This window comes from Perna viridis, chromosome 7, assembly GCF_037379345.1.
Source record: "Perna viridis isolate PV_CMFRI_1.1 ecotype Kerala chromosome 7, ASM3737934v1, whole genome shotgun sequence".
Classification (NCBI taxonomy): domain Eukaryota; kingdom Metazoa; phylum Mollusca; class Bivalvia; order Mytilida; family Mytilidae; genus Perna; species Perna viridis.
The window spans coordinates 29,667,493-29,681,468 of NC_142451.1; the positions used below are offsets into that span (position 1 = coordinate 29,667,493).

The 13,976-nt window shown below is 33.4% G+C and overlaps 1 protein-coding gene across 3 annotated transcripts; it reads left to right on the top strand.

Annotated features, from left to right (window-relative positions):
- The first annotated feature begins 5,313 nt into the window (after window positions 1-5,313).
- Window positions 5,314-13,401, top strand: LOC148612203 (angiopoietin-related protein 6-like). 3 transcript variants are annotated; one of them, XM_088595457.1, is made up of 3 exons: window positions 5,346-5,707; window positions 12,164-12,328; window positions 13,112-13,401. In XM_088595457.1, exons 1-3 carry the CDS (start codon window positions 5,395-5,397, stop codon window positions 13,363-13,365), a joined length of 732 nt encoding a protein of 243 aa, XP_088451583.1. In that variant the 5' UTR covers window positions 5,346-5,394; the 3' UTR covers window positions 13,366-13,401. The 3 variants fall into 3 exon arrangements, 2 of the variants coding, with proteins under 2 accessions (XP_088451583.1, XP_088451584.1); XM_088595458.1 differs by lacking the exon at window positions 5,346-5,707 and adding an exon at window positions 8,753-8,946; XR_015924619.1 differs by lacking the exons at window positions 12,164-12,328; window positions 13,112-13,401 and adding an exon at window positions 6,569-6,633 and having other exon boundaries at window positions 5,314-5,707.
- The last annotated feature ends 575 nt before the right edge of the window (window positions 13,402-13,976 follow it).

Below are 13,976 nucleotides of genomic sequence, written 5' to 3' on the forward strand. Positions count from 1 at the left end.
GTTTATACATTAATTTGTCACTGTCATTTTTTTCATTCCTCATATTTTGTAAGAAATAATTCCAAATCATCTCCCAAATATACAGAAGATGGAATTTTTAGTCAACAACATATTTGTCCAGTGTGGTGGACGCGTTTTTTACGAAACGGTCGGCATTCTAATGGGAACGAATTGTGCTCCCCTACTTGCTGACCTATTCCTTCACTCTTACTAGGCCGATTTTATAGCTGATCTGATCGGAAAGAAAGAATATTGTTTAGCTAGATCCTTTAATCTCATTTTCCGCTATACAGATGACGTATTATCTTTAAACAATCCTAATTTTGGGGATTTGAGACATGGCATCTACCCCAAAGAACTTGAGATAAAAGGATACTACAGACACTGTGAAGTCAGCTCATATCTTGAGCTACACTAAGAAGTTGATGGTAAAGGAAAACTTTTGACCAAACTTTACGACAAACGTCATGACTTTCCGTTCAGAATTAACAACTTTCCTTTCATCTGTGGCAACATCCCTTCAGCACCTGTGTATGGAGTGTTCATATCACAACTGATACGTTATGCCAGAGCATGCCGAAACTACGCATACTTTTTGTATCGTGCTAGAATTTTAACAAATAGGCTTCTGGAACAGGGTTATGATGCTACAAGATTGAAGTCATCACTACAGAAGTTTTATGGTCGTCATCATGAACTCGTGGATCGTTACGGTGTATCCATCTGGAACATTCTTTTCCTTTTTCGTCTACCCCGGACTTTTTATGAGCAACTCGGCGGGTGTTCCTAGAAAAGCAGAGGACGCTTACCCTACCGGTACACCTGGCCCATGCTCCCAGTTTTTAGTGCAGTCCGAGTTGCTCATTTGCTGTTGTCCCTTTGTGTGTATGATTTTAGTTACTTTGTGTTCTTTGTTGTGTATGTCTGTTGTCCATGTCTGGTCTTTGTCCCTGGATTACATTTTTTTAATTACCGTTATAACCTTGGTTCCCTTGATTACTCTTTCAGCCACTGAATATTATACAAGTAAATTATTTCCAACAATTTTTACACTAATTTTACGTGATTTTCTTTTTAATTGGAAAGGAAACAAAAAATGTCGAACGGATGTCACGTAAATCGAGTTTTCACATGTAATCCATGTGAACTTTTAACAGGAAGTTCATGTCAAGTGAAGTTCACGTTATCATCATATTAATGCAAGGAGAATGGAGATGGTGAATATGTCAAGGAGACTACAACAACACTGGGTTGAAAAATGTCAGCTCAAGGCCAACCATGGTTTAAGTGAATTTTATATGATGCTCGGTTCATATAGTTCACATGCATTTCTAAAATGGAAGATGGGTTAAACCAGGTTTTATAAAGTGCTTAACCCCCAGCTGCACAAATGGGCACTTTAAAAATTGTCTCCAGTCAAAATCGGTAATATATGTAGAAGATTGGAACAATGAATAAGGAAAAATACTAAATACAATAAAACATTAGTAAATCAAAGACGCGAGCTGCAAAATAAGTCTTGAACTATCTGGGGAATGTGCGTCAAGATGAAATAATAATATGCAACTAAAAACTACAGAAAAAAAAATTGGAGACATAATAAAAATTTCTCATTTATCATTTGTTTGTCAGAAACAAAATACTTTTCAATCGACTATGGATATCGGGACGTAACTTTCTATACTGTTTGGTCCATAAGCCTGTCTCTAAGGGAACGGCGGTGTCAGATGTCAGAATAGTTGCTGCTAGCTCTGACGACTTAGACACATTACCTGCGTAGTAATAAACTTTTTCAAAAAACATTTACAAAAGAAATCACAAGCTCAACCGGTCGCAATATAAAATGACATATAATTACAAGTTTACATAATGCATTGATACCAAAGACTTTTTAACATTTTTATTAGTTTGTTCATCTGTTTGATATTAAATAACACGACTGAAAGGGAAACGTTAATCCTCGCGCCAACCATTATCCATTGCAAAACTGTCAATATATTTCTAATTTCTCATTGTCATTCATATTTATTTCGCCAAATACCTAAGAAGCAAATTTTTTTATATGTAACGAAATCAATTAATTATTTTTTTATTTATGGAGTACAATATTTTAGACAATAAATGTAAAAATGTGTTAAATCATTACTATGTATCCAAACAAAAATCAATTTCACATCTCAACTGTCCCATGCCCCATTGCCCAATGCCGCATATCCCCAAATCCCATTTAGTGGGAGGTTTATCCCCTGAAAAGTTAACGTTAGAGAATTCAGGAAGGTATAAGGGTACTTGAAAATAATATTTTGGTTGATGAGTGGGGGGGGGGGTTATCTCAGCCCACGTACTAAATACCTTTCATGTAAAAACTCTAACTGTAAAGTCTTATATTATAGCTTTGTATTTAAAAGTCTTTTAAAGAAAAAAAAAGATTTTCTATAGTTGGAAAATACATTGTCATAAATATATAATCTATAACTACACGACTTCTCGTTCCGTATCTTTCCTCTCATCTGTTACAGCATCCATTTAGCGCCTGCGCGTGGAATCATCATAAGTTGTGCCAGAGCTTGCCGAAAATACGTGTATTTTTAAAACAATTAGTCATCTGGAACGAAGTTTTATTGCTACAAGAATAAAGGGTATCCATACAAACAATTTATGGCCACCAGCTTGATATCGTGCATCGTTATGGTGTATCCATCTGAACCTTGAGAACCGAAATGTCCACCGTATCATTGTTTTCCTATCCGTTTTCGTCTATCCCGAAGGAGACATTTTATGAGTAACTTTGATAAGTCATAGCTTTCAATCTTAAGGTGTATGCAGAACGACGTCTATGTACTCTGTGTTACAACAAGCCACAAATCAAAGACAACAATGCTTATATAATATGAAGGATGGCATGTTGTGTTATATGTAATTACACGTATTAATAATTAATCTTTGGACTCTCTCGATTTTTCGAAAATGATGATGGTCATATTACGCTGTTTCATTTTCGGAAGGAAAAGAGAAAAGTATAGAGTTGCCTAGAAAATTAGGCATTCAAAAGTAATTGAAAAGTTAAATAATTTTAACCTATTGTGGACAGACTGTTGTTCAAAATCAAATATCAAATTGTATAAACGTTTGCAATAGAGTACTCAACCCTTGAATCTATGCAGAATATCCGTCTGAAGTAAGAGCTGAACTGAACGAGGAAAATACTTAGATATGCAAACTAAATAAACTCATTTAAAAAAATATACAATGAAACTTGTCTTAACCTACACCCTTTGTGACTTAAAGATAGGTTCGAGTTTTGACAGGTGGTCGGTTTAAAAAGGTTAAAATGAATATATCAGAACGGTTTGGTCAGAATGGGTTTTCGTATTGTTCAATGCTACAAGGTTTCATTATTTAATGCAAAGTGCTTTCAAGCTAATGAGTGTTTTTGTTAAGAAATTTTCTTTTAAAAACTTAGCACGGGCATTGTGTTTACGGTTGTTGAACCTATATTGAATTTTAACATGTTGACGTTAAGTGTCGTATATGTTAACTGCAGAATAATCATTACTTTATGAAATATATTCCTGCTTCAATGCTTCTAATGGCGAGGAACAATCATTTACTAGTATATGTTTAATATGTCCGGTTAAATTCACGGAAATACCATATAAAAACTATTTTTCATACCTAGCGCAGATTTTCTGACATTTTAAGTATTTGAACGTTGATCAGATGTACAATACTTGTGTTACAAAAGTTTTTTTATAGATTGGAATCATAATTTTCTTTCATCACGTATATGATGAATGTGACTTCATTTAAAAATCAAGTGGATTTATTTCTGAAATGATTACCGATTAAAACTTTCAGTTCTTAGTATATAAAGGCTTTTTATATCATGATAGATTTATGAAGTGTCATGAAAAATTACTAATAATTCATCTCCATCTGTTTACAAGAATAAAGGTCGATATATCAATCTATACCATTAAAGGGTAATTAATTTACTTTTAGGCCAAAACTCCAGGTAACATTAAAAGAAAAGAATTATCAAAAAGGAGAAGTTCAAATGCCAGTTTCAAAGCAGTTTAATTAAGGTTACAAGATTTTGTGTTTGTTTTTTGTTTGTTGGAGTTTAACGTCCGAGCAGCAATAATTCAGCTATATTCAGACGATGAACATAAAATTGATGATAAATGAACATGAAATGATGATGAGATGAAAAAGGGATGGAGGACAAAGACAATTGGGTCGACAAATTTTGATTGCCACTGGAAATAGGGAGAGGTGGGTAGGGTCGGGCAATATAGCCTCCTGTGGCGGAGTCCTATGGTTTCTACTCCGGGAGAATACCACAGTAGGGTTCTTTAACGTGCGAGGAACGTGGCATCTTTCCCAACACGGTGCACCACTATGGTTTGCGGTAAGGTTTTCCGTATTATAGCCTGACAACAGCATGTAACACGCCAGGGGTACCCCATTCCACCACCTGGGGCACACATCCCAGTTGTTCTGTGGGCAGAGCGCCCTAGCCCCCGGCTAGGGTTCTGAGCACTATTTAGTCGCCTTTTACGACACCTTAGCGCTGCTGCAGGTTACAAGAACATATATTAATAATACCCTTACTTACTTTACTTTTTCGACTGTACATTACAAGTATAAATTAAAATAATAATAATAATGATAATAATAATAATAATAATAATAAAAACAAAAACAAAAAAACGAAACAAAGACAGAAAAAAAAAGGAAATATATATATATATATACAGGTTGAGTGTTCGACACACAATTCCGAATATTCACTCATTATTCCGTAACAACGTAACAATCGTAAAAGATTGAGACTGAGAATCGTCTCTTAGATATACAGAATCAATCATTTCACAATGTCAATCAAATGTTTTACAACATACATCTGAAGCTAAGATCAGTAGAAGAGATAAAAAGCTAATCATAATTTAAACCCGTCAATATCCAGATTTAGACTTCTAAATTTTATGAAAAGTAATTGTTGATATTCTGTATAAGTGTATTATCAATTGACAGACCACTTGCGATCATTTGTCGGTATTTTAATAAAAGCTAATGATATATTCATGTTCTATTAATTGTTGTCAGATGTTTTCATTTTGATACTAAAACTCCTAGAAATAATGTTTTCTTTCAAATAAGACGTTTCGCAAGAAAGATTTTAATCCCGCCCATTTTCTAGAAAGTCAATTATATGTTCGTGAGGATCTTACAGTTTCCTTATGTGTTACAAATATATAAATGTGTTTAAAAGATAGTGTATGTATGTAACAGGTGCAAAAAGCACAAGAAATCAGTGCAGCTGATTTATATAAAAGAAAATCTCATTTTTTTTTTTTTGCATTGTATAATACGTGCCATTTCACTGAACGGATGTATTACATATTCAGCCATTCTTTGATTTTATTATTATTAGAGTTCATTGAGACAAAGAACCTGAAGACATATCAGTATGCATATAGAAACTCTGGGCTAGACAATATCTACAAAACGATATACCAACTATGGGATGTTTGGCAATGCAGCAGATCATGTTGTTTAAAATCTTGTATCGAGCATATAGACTGTAGATCATTTGCATTCAATTCGAATAGTGGTCTTTGTCAAATTTTCAACCGTGATTTTAGAGGTCAGCCCCTGACTGGAACAGTTTTACATGGAATTCTACACTATGACACAACCAGTGGTAGGTATAAATTATAATGATATCTCATTATAATATCATATTCTATATTTTCAAGCTGCACTACCTTCAACAGGCTTTCAGTAGCAAGTCATAGTTATATACTGTATATTTTGTTTCGAAATGTCAGCTTTAATGTTGCAATTATCGACTATAAAATTGAAATCAATTTTCATAATCTTTGGAATCGACTTTAGGTTAAACTTTCGATAAAAGTTGATAGGAAACGACCTTCCACCAAATGTTCAGCGGACCAATAGCGTTGGAAAACAACGTAATCATGATGTTGAGTATTGTTAAGTAAAGAAAGCAACTATCTTTAGAAGTTGTTTCAGACATCTATTCAATACCTTGTAATTAAAACGTAGAAATATCAGTCAATTTCTTTCTTTTATTCATATTTATTTCAACAGCATGTGAAAATCAGTACAAAGAGTTCATTAGCTCGTTAAAGATTTCCAAATACGTTTAATTTGATAAAGAGTAGATAAGAAAATGCGTACAATTTTGTGAAAGAGTAATCAAGTGAACCAAGGTTCTAGCGGTAATCAAAAGAATGTAATCCAGGGGCAAAGACCAGACATGGAAAACAGACATACGCAACAATGAATATAAAGTAACTAAGATAATACATACAAAGTAACAAAAGCAAATGAGCAACCCGGACTCCACTAAATTGACATCAACATTTAACCTTTAATTCGTTTAATTGAAATATTTCAATGTTTGTGTTCATTTTAATTTCACATTTCTGCTTTCTGCAAGTCAAATGGTGAAGTCTTGGACAATAGTTTAGTCAGCCCACTTGTTTATTTTGCATTTAAACCTACAACGTTTTATAAAAATGCTTTTTATCATTTTAAGTTGGTTGTAGCTCTGGTGGACCTCTTAACAATTCCCCAGCCTCGGATTGCTCTGACATTCAAGCCATGGGTTATTTATGTAGTGGCCTATACTCAATAACAACTTCAGGAATTACAGTTCAAATCTGGTGTGATCTCCAAACAGATGGCGGGCGTTGGACAGTAATACGTTTGATTCGTTATAATATTCAATTGCTGTTGTTCTTTACTGTACGCAAATTGATTGTTGTTGATCTCTATCTCTATATATCAATTTGTTGTTGTTGGTCGTTACTTTCTGTTAATTGATTTCCTGGATTGAGTTAATTTCTGGTGGTATATTGATAGCTTTTGTTCTCTACTGATATTCAACTGATTGTTATTGTTCTTTGTCTTATGTTCATTGAATTAGTTGTTTTTTACCTAATGTTAACTGATTGCTGTTGTTCTCAACCTAATGTTAATTAATAGTTGTTGTTCTCGACCTAATGCTGGTCGATTGCTGTTGTTTTCGGCCTTATAGTAATTGATAGTTGTTGTTCCCTATCTAATGGTAATTGCTTTTCCTGCTTGAGTTAATTTCTGATGGTACATAGGAAACTGATTGTTGGTGTTCTCTTCCTATACTCGGCGTCACTTAAATAAGATACTGTTAAAATTTGAATAACAATATTTTCTACGACTTTATTGACACCTACCGTCGTTTAAATTGTCTTAAATGACTTGCTCATTCGTTTAGCCAAACGGCTTCTCCCTAAACATTGAATCGTTAAATTCCGTGGAGATTTTAATTCTCGGTCCCAATATTTACATTGTCAAAAGTCGGCCATCTTTACAGTGATCGGGTTGCTAGGAGATGTTGTTTACGTTTAAATGGTTTGTCCAAAAACCGAAGAACCCAGAATGCATTTCGGCGTAAGTTCGGATATCTCGGATTTATTTTACGCGAACAACGTACAATACCCAGAAGTTGATCAAGCAGACGATTGCCACCGGAGTTTGACGGGAACTTACGAACTTCGTTTGTAAACAAATCGTCCCGTAGAAATCAACATGGCGGATATTATTATGAGATTTTCCCGTTGTTACGCACGATTTAAGCCAATAAGCGACTCGTTGGTACTAACACGTCATGCATATACGCGAACTATCTTCAGATTAAATAAAAGAGTGACAACTCTAGCGGTAAGTCCCGACGGTTTAAAAAGTAGAGCTTCAATTCGAAAATGTGCTGTATGTGACGTCGAATATAATGTGTTTATTGTTAGTTGTTGTTCTCCACCGAACATTAATTGATTGCTGTTATTCTCGACCTTATGTTAATTGATTGCTGTTGTTCATAACCTTATTTTAATTAATTGCTATTGTTCTCGATCTAATGTTAATCGTTTGCTGTTGTTCATAACCTTATTTTAATTGATTGCTGTTGTTCTCGACCTAATGTTAATTAATTGCTGTTGTTCATAACCTTATTTTAATTAATTGCTATCGTTCTCGACCTCATGTTAATTGATTGCTGTTGTTCATAACCTTATTTTAATTAACTGCTATCGTTCTCGACCTTATGTTAATTGATTGCTGTTGTTCATAACTTTATTTAAATTAATTGCTATCGTTCTCGACCTAATGTTAATCAATTGCTATTGTTCATAACCTTATTTTAATTCATTGCTGTCGTTCTCGACCTAATGTTAATTGATTGTTTTTTTCTACCGTATGTTAATTGATCAATGTTGTTATTTACCTTACGTAAATTGATCTCCCTGCTTGAGGTATTTCTGTTAATAAATAAGGTACGAAATAACACTATGATAACCCCGACATGTACATTTTAGATCAGTAGGTAGAATTAACCCAATCTCATTTGCTGATTTATCATCCCTTCCCGGTTAGCTACGTATTAACTTACTAGCTTGTTATGTCTTTGAAATACCGAACATACCCCCGAAGATTGGAATGAATATCGAAGAGTGTAAATTATTCAAGGATAGTGTTTCACAGGAGTTTTATTCTGATTCAATTGATTGTGAACGTTTGACAAAATATAATTAAAAATAATAATTTAAAACGCATCAAGTGGAGTCGGATCTATATTTCATTTATAAGTATTCATACTTCCTCTGACTTATAATGATCAATATTTTTATTACCAAAAAAAAAAAAAAAAAAAAAAAAAAAAAAAAAAAAACAAAACAAAAACGAAAAATTAAATTTATGTTGAAAAAATTTCCCAAAGGCACACTTCTGAAAGTGATAGAAAGAAACCATATATACAACTGACGATATTCTCAATGCTATACTAGGTTTTTCAACGACGAAAAGATGGTACTGTCAATTTCAATGTTGATTGGAACCAGTATAAATATGGATTCGGTAATCCTTCAACAAATTATTGGATAGGTGTGTATGCATTTTGTTCCTGTATAATTTCAACGAAACGGTAATATGTTGTTGATCAGCTTGAAAAAGCTATTCCTCCAGACGCACTATTGAGTGATCAAATCGAAGAGTAAATGATAACTGAAATGAATTTCTGAGTAGAATGTAAGACCTCACATCATCTAATTTATGCTCATTTTTCACACTTACTGACCGGTGTCAGAAAGAGTGTCTTGGTCTATTACAGGTTAATATTTCATTTTAACGTCATCAAAACAAGTTGATGAACTGAAATATGACAACGTTTTTAAAGGTTACCAAAATAAGGTACACATGATCGAACCCTTGTTTAAAGCGTGGTCAAGGGAAACAAGATTCGAGCGAAAATCAAAAGAATATATTCCGAAGATAAAGACTGGACCGGCACAACAGACACACACAACAAAGAACATAAAATAACCAATAAAAGAAACAACATAAAAATGAGCAACTCGGACTCCATTAAATATAGGAGCATGGACCAGGTGCACCGGTGGGGTAAGCGTCCTCTGCTGTTCTGGAAACAGAAAACATCTCAGTCTCTAATAGGGTAAAACGTCGTTTTATTGTCGTCAAAGTAAGTTGTGGTACTACAAAAGGACAAAGTTTTTTATTAATATTACCAAGATAAGGTACACATGGTCGAACACTTGGATAAAGAATAATCAAGGAAACAAAGATTCGAGCGGAAATCAAATGAATATATTCCAAGGATAAAGACTAGACAAGGACAACAGATACATACAATGAGTAACATGAAGTAACCAAAATAGCATGTACAAGGACACAAAAGTAATTGAGCAAGCAAGACTCCCCGAAAAATTTGGAGCATGGATCAGGTGCACTGGCAGGGCAAGCGTCCTCTGTTTTTCTAGAAACATCCACCGAGTTGCTCATAACCTATCATGATAGGGTAGATGAAATAGGAAAGGAAAACTATGACACAGTGGACAAATCGGTTGTAATTGTGCAGATGTTTACACCATAACGACCCATGAATCATAAGAACGACAATAACACTTCTGTAGCTAATTGCAATACGTCTAGCACGAACCTAGATTTGTATGGTTTGTATGGAAGTACACCTAAAATTCTGTAAAATATACTCAAATTTAATCAACCCAACACTATATCATATTATTTATGATGAACTAGGAAGATGTTCATTAGATTTTGATATATAATTCTTGTTCAAGACAAAGTTTTCCTACTTATTTTATACTTCAGCTAGGATTTCAGACAAAAGTAATGTAGCCCAATTCAGCTTAATTGTGTACTATTATAAGAAATCAAATATTTGAGGACTATTGTTTTTATATGCGTGGTATTGAGACAGTACTCCAAATAATGATTGGCTTATAATATCTATAAAACAATAAGTAGACCAATTTGTTCAAAACTGCTACTTTTCGTAATTTAGTCACTCAAACGCCTTTAATTATAGAATTTTGCAAAACAAAGTTCAAGTATGCGGACTTTTTGAACATTTTAGATATTGCATACAACCAAAAAAAATGTAGAAATTAAGAGTTAGAAAGTGTATATTTATGAAACCACAATAAAATGGATAATAGATATCCTTACACTTCTGAATGTAACGTTCTGAAAAACAACACAATTCCTATAAGTGTCATCAGCTTATCCTAAAGGATAACAAATCTGCTCTGAAAAAGTTGTAAATTGTCATTAAAGAGTCAAAAATATTGTTTCCTGTCCTGTTGAAATTGTAACTCTAATATGCAAATTACTATGTATTATTTTCACGTATTTTTATTTATGCATTTCTCTGTAACAATGCCAAATTAGATATTAGCGAATGAAAATTCTAGTAATTGAGATAAAGAGTCATTAAAGAATGAGTATCTTACCACGCATTTCTCGTAAAACTGCAATACTACTGAGCACTCTCGATGGTTAAATATTTAATATTTAAAAGATCCGTAAGCCTCGAGCCTGATATCTGAAAATTAAACTTCCACGAATGAAGGAATGCAGTTTAGCAATTGATTAATTATAATATTCATAAGTTACCTTTTTACAAGTGTAATCGAGAGACTGTAAGGGAAATAATTGATAAACCTTTAATGAAAGCATATATTTACTAATCATATGCTTCTTGTTCATTAAGTATAAGTGTTCGTAAGAATCAGGCAAAATGGGAAAATCAGGAACATGCATGTCAAAACCCCACCGATCTGACAATGTGATATCACTCAAGAATACTTTCTCTATTTGAAAAGACCATTATTTGATCTCTGCATCACGGCTTTGCTCAGAAATTTTTCAACAAAATGTTAGAAAAATGAGGTTTTTGACAGAGTTGTCTGCCCTTGTTTATTTTCAGTGCATTTCAATGAAACTGTTACTCAATTTACCAAAATGATATGGAAAATATTGTCTTTTTCCTTGATTCTGATGGTGCATTTAGTCAAATTATACTATCAAAATTGTGGTTTGTATACCATGTTGTTTCACCCACTGCCTGATTCTTACAGACTGACACTAAACACTTCACACATAATTCCTGTACTAGATTGCATTACACCAGAATACAACATGGGATGCAGTCAATGCTGATATATATTTTTTAAATATGGTATTGTGGTGTAACATCCTCTAATATTGGGACAATGTATTAGGTATTACCGAAGTAATTTGCGCATGAGAATGGGAAAGCAATATTACCCTTAAGAGCAAGATATATCGGGTAATTCAGTATTGATGTTATATAATTCACCAAATAAATGCCTATGTAAGCTCGGAGCAAGTAAGAAACATACCAAAGTAAGTATTGTTGGTTCTCCAACAGAAATTCTAGATTTGTGTAATATGTGTGTAATGCATATAATTAGAGAATCTATTACACATTTCATTGGTTTAAGTCCCGAAAAACAAATATGAGAATTGCGATGACATTTTATGAAAAGTTATTTTCGTCAATTTTCCTTTTGTCTGAGGCATAATTCCTTCAGCCCTAGTGATTTAAGTTCGTATGTCTTTTTATATGATAATTTATGAAAAAGCAATACGTATTTTTTCACCTTGCATTTTTTCTTACAATATGACCTATCCAAACCAGGTTATGGTGCCAAACAAAAGTTCGGTTGACATTCAGCAAAATAGTCGGTGTTTGAGAACGACAGAGAATGAACACATAACGATGCACCAGGTCAATAATTCCACTTGTCTGGTTTTTCAGGAAACGATATATTGCATTCCTTAACAATGTCCGGGACAAATGAGCTTTTGGTCCTGTTGGAGACATGGAGTGGTGTTTGGAAGCATGCTAGATATGCTAACTTCAGGGTTAACGGTGAGAGTGACAAGTACCGTTTAACGATCTCTGGATACAATGGAACGGCAGGTTAAGTGTTTGAAAGTTATTTTCTTTTATAAAATGACGTACTTTTATTAGATTAACTAAAGAAACCATTAATCAAATTTTGAAATTGCAACTTAAAATGCTTACTTAGAAAAGTCTTAAGTTCAAACAACCTAAAAATACTAATTATCAAGCCAATAGGCGATCAAATGTGTAATACATTCAAGGACGTTAGAATAAGAATTTTAAATTGTTAGCAATATACCGGATTGATTATCTTATTATTTAGACAAAGTAAAGTGACCATTTATTTGCCCGTGTGTCTGAAATAATCATGGCAGCACGTGTGCATATTATACACATACAGCAAACAATGATATTTAAATAATTGTTATCTGATTGAAATGCTCACAGTTGTACTTGCTCATGTGTGTTATTTCAAAAATGTAGAAAAAAGCACACTTATGAAATAACAAAACAAGAATAATATTTTGTCGAGATATTTTAGTAGAACGTACTTTTTAGTAGGCATGACATTGTGAGCATTACTCTTTGTCCATACTACGTTTATATAGATGATTATATAAGGGTTATTCCTTCATACTCATAATTCTGATATAAAGCTTCTGTTATTTTGAAAAAAAGTTAATCGTACTTTCTTATCTTTGTTGTTAAAGGGAAACATGACTTGCGCTCCATTGAAGATCGTGGGGTGACCTGTAGAAGTTTAATTGTTTGTTGCTTGGTATTCGGTGTCTCATTGGCAATCATACCATTTCTCCTATTTTCATATTTATAGACATATCTTTTTACTGTAAATTTCAGGTGATAGTTTAGCGTACTCGAACGGTATGCAGTTCAGTACCAAGGATCAAGACAATGATGCTTGGCCAATGGGGTGTAATCCAATCTACCACACGGGTGGCTGGTGGTTTAACGGATGCACCGACTCCGACTTAAATGGTCTGTACTATGATTTGCCAATACAAAATGCGACAAATTCATGTCATTGGAACCTTGCGACTAACAACACCAGGGAATCGTTAAGAACCGTCTTTATGATGGTAAGGAAGCCCTGATACTTAACCTGAAGAATGACTGGTATAACTGTCAAATTGATCAGAGAATTTATCATAAAAAGAGTTATTTTATTTGAAATAAAGTATAAGGTTTTTCTTCTATCATTCTAGTTTTGTTTTTCTTTACATTTTGAAAAGATACTATTGAGATATTACGTAGTAGTCTTTGTAAGAATCACGCAAATTCTGTAATATGTGATACACCATAAAATAGGCTACACATTGTTATTTTTGTTATTAAAGAATAATCAAGGGAACCAAGGTTGTAGCGGTAATCAAAAGAATGTAATCCAGGGACAAAGACCAGACATGGAAAACAAACATACACAACAAACAACATAACGTAATTAAAATAATACATACAAAGTAACAGAAGCAAATGAGCAACTCGGACTTATTAAGTTGTCTTATAGGTCTATATGATGGTATTATAATTATTCATTCAAATCTGTCTGCTCTTAGAAGATACTCCACATTGAAAATCCAACAGTTTCTATTGTATTTTAGTGTCGTTCACATAGTTATCTCCCTGATCTCGCCGTGTTATATTCAAAGTTATTTAATATTATTCAGGATATGTATAAGTGCTCTGAAAATCGACAAAAAGTACT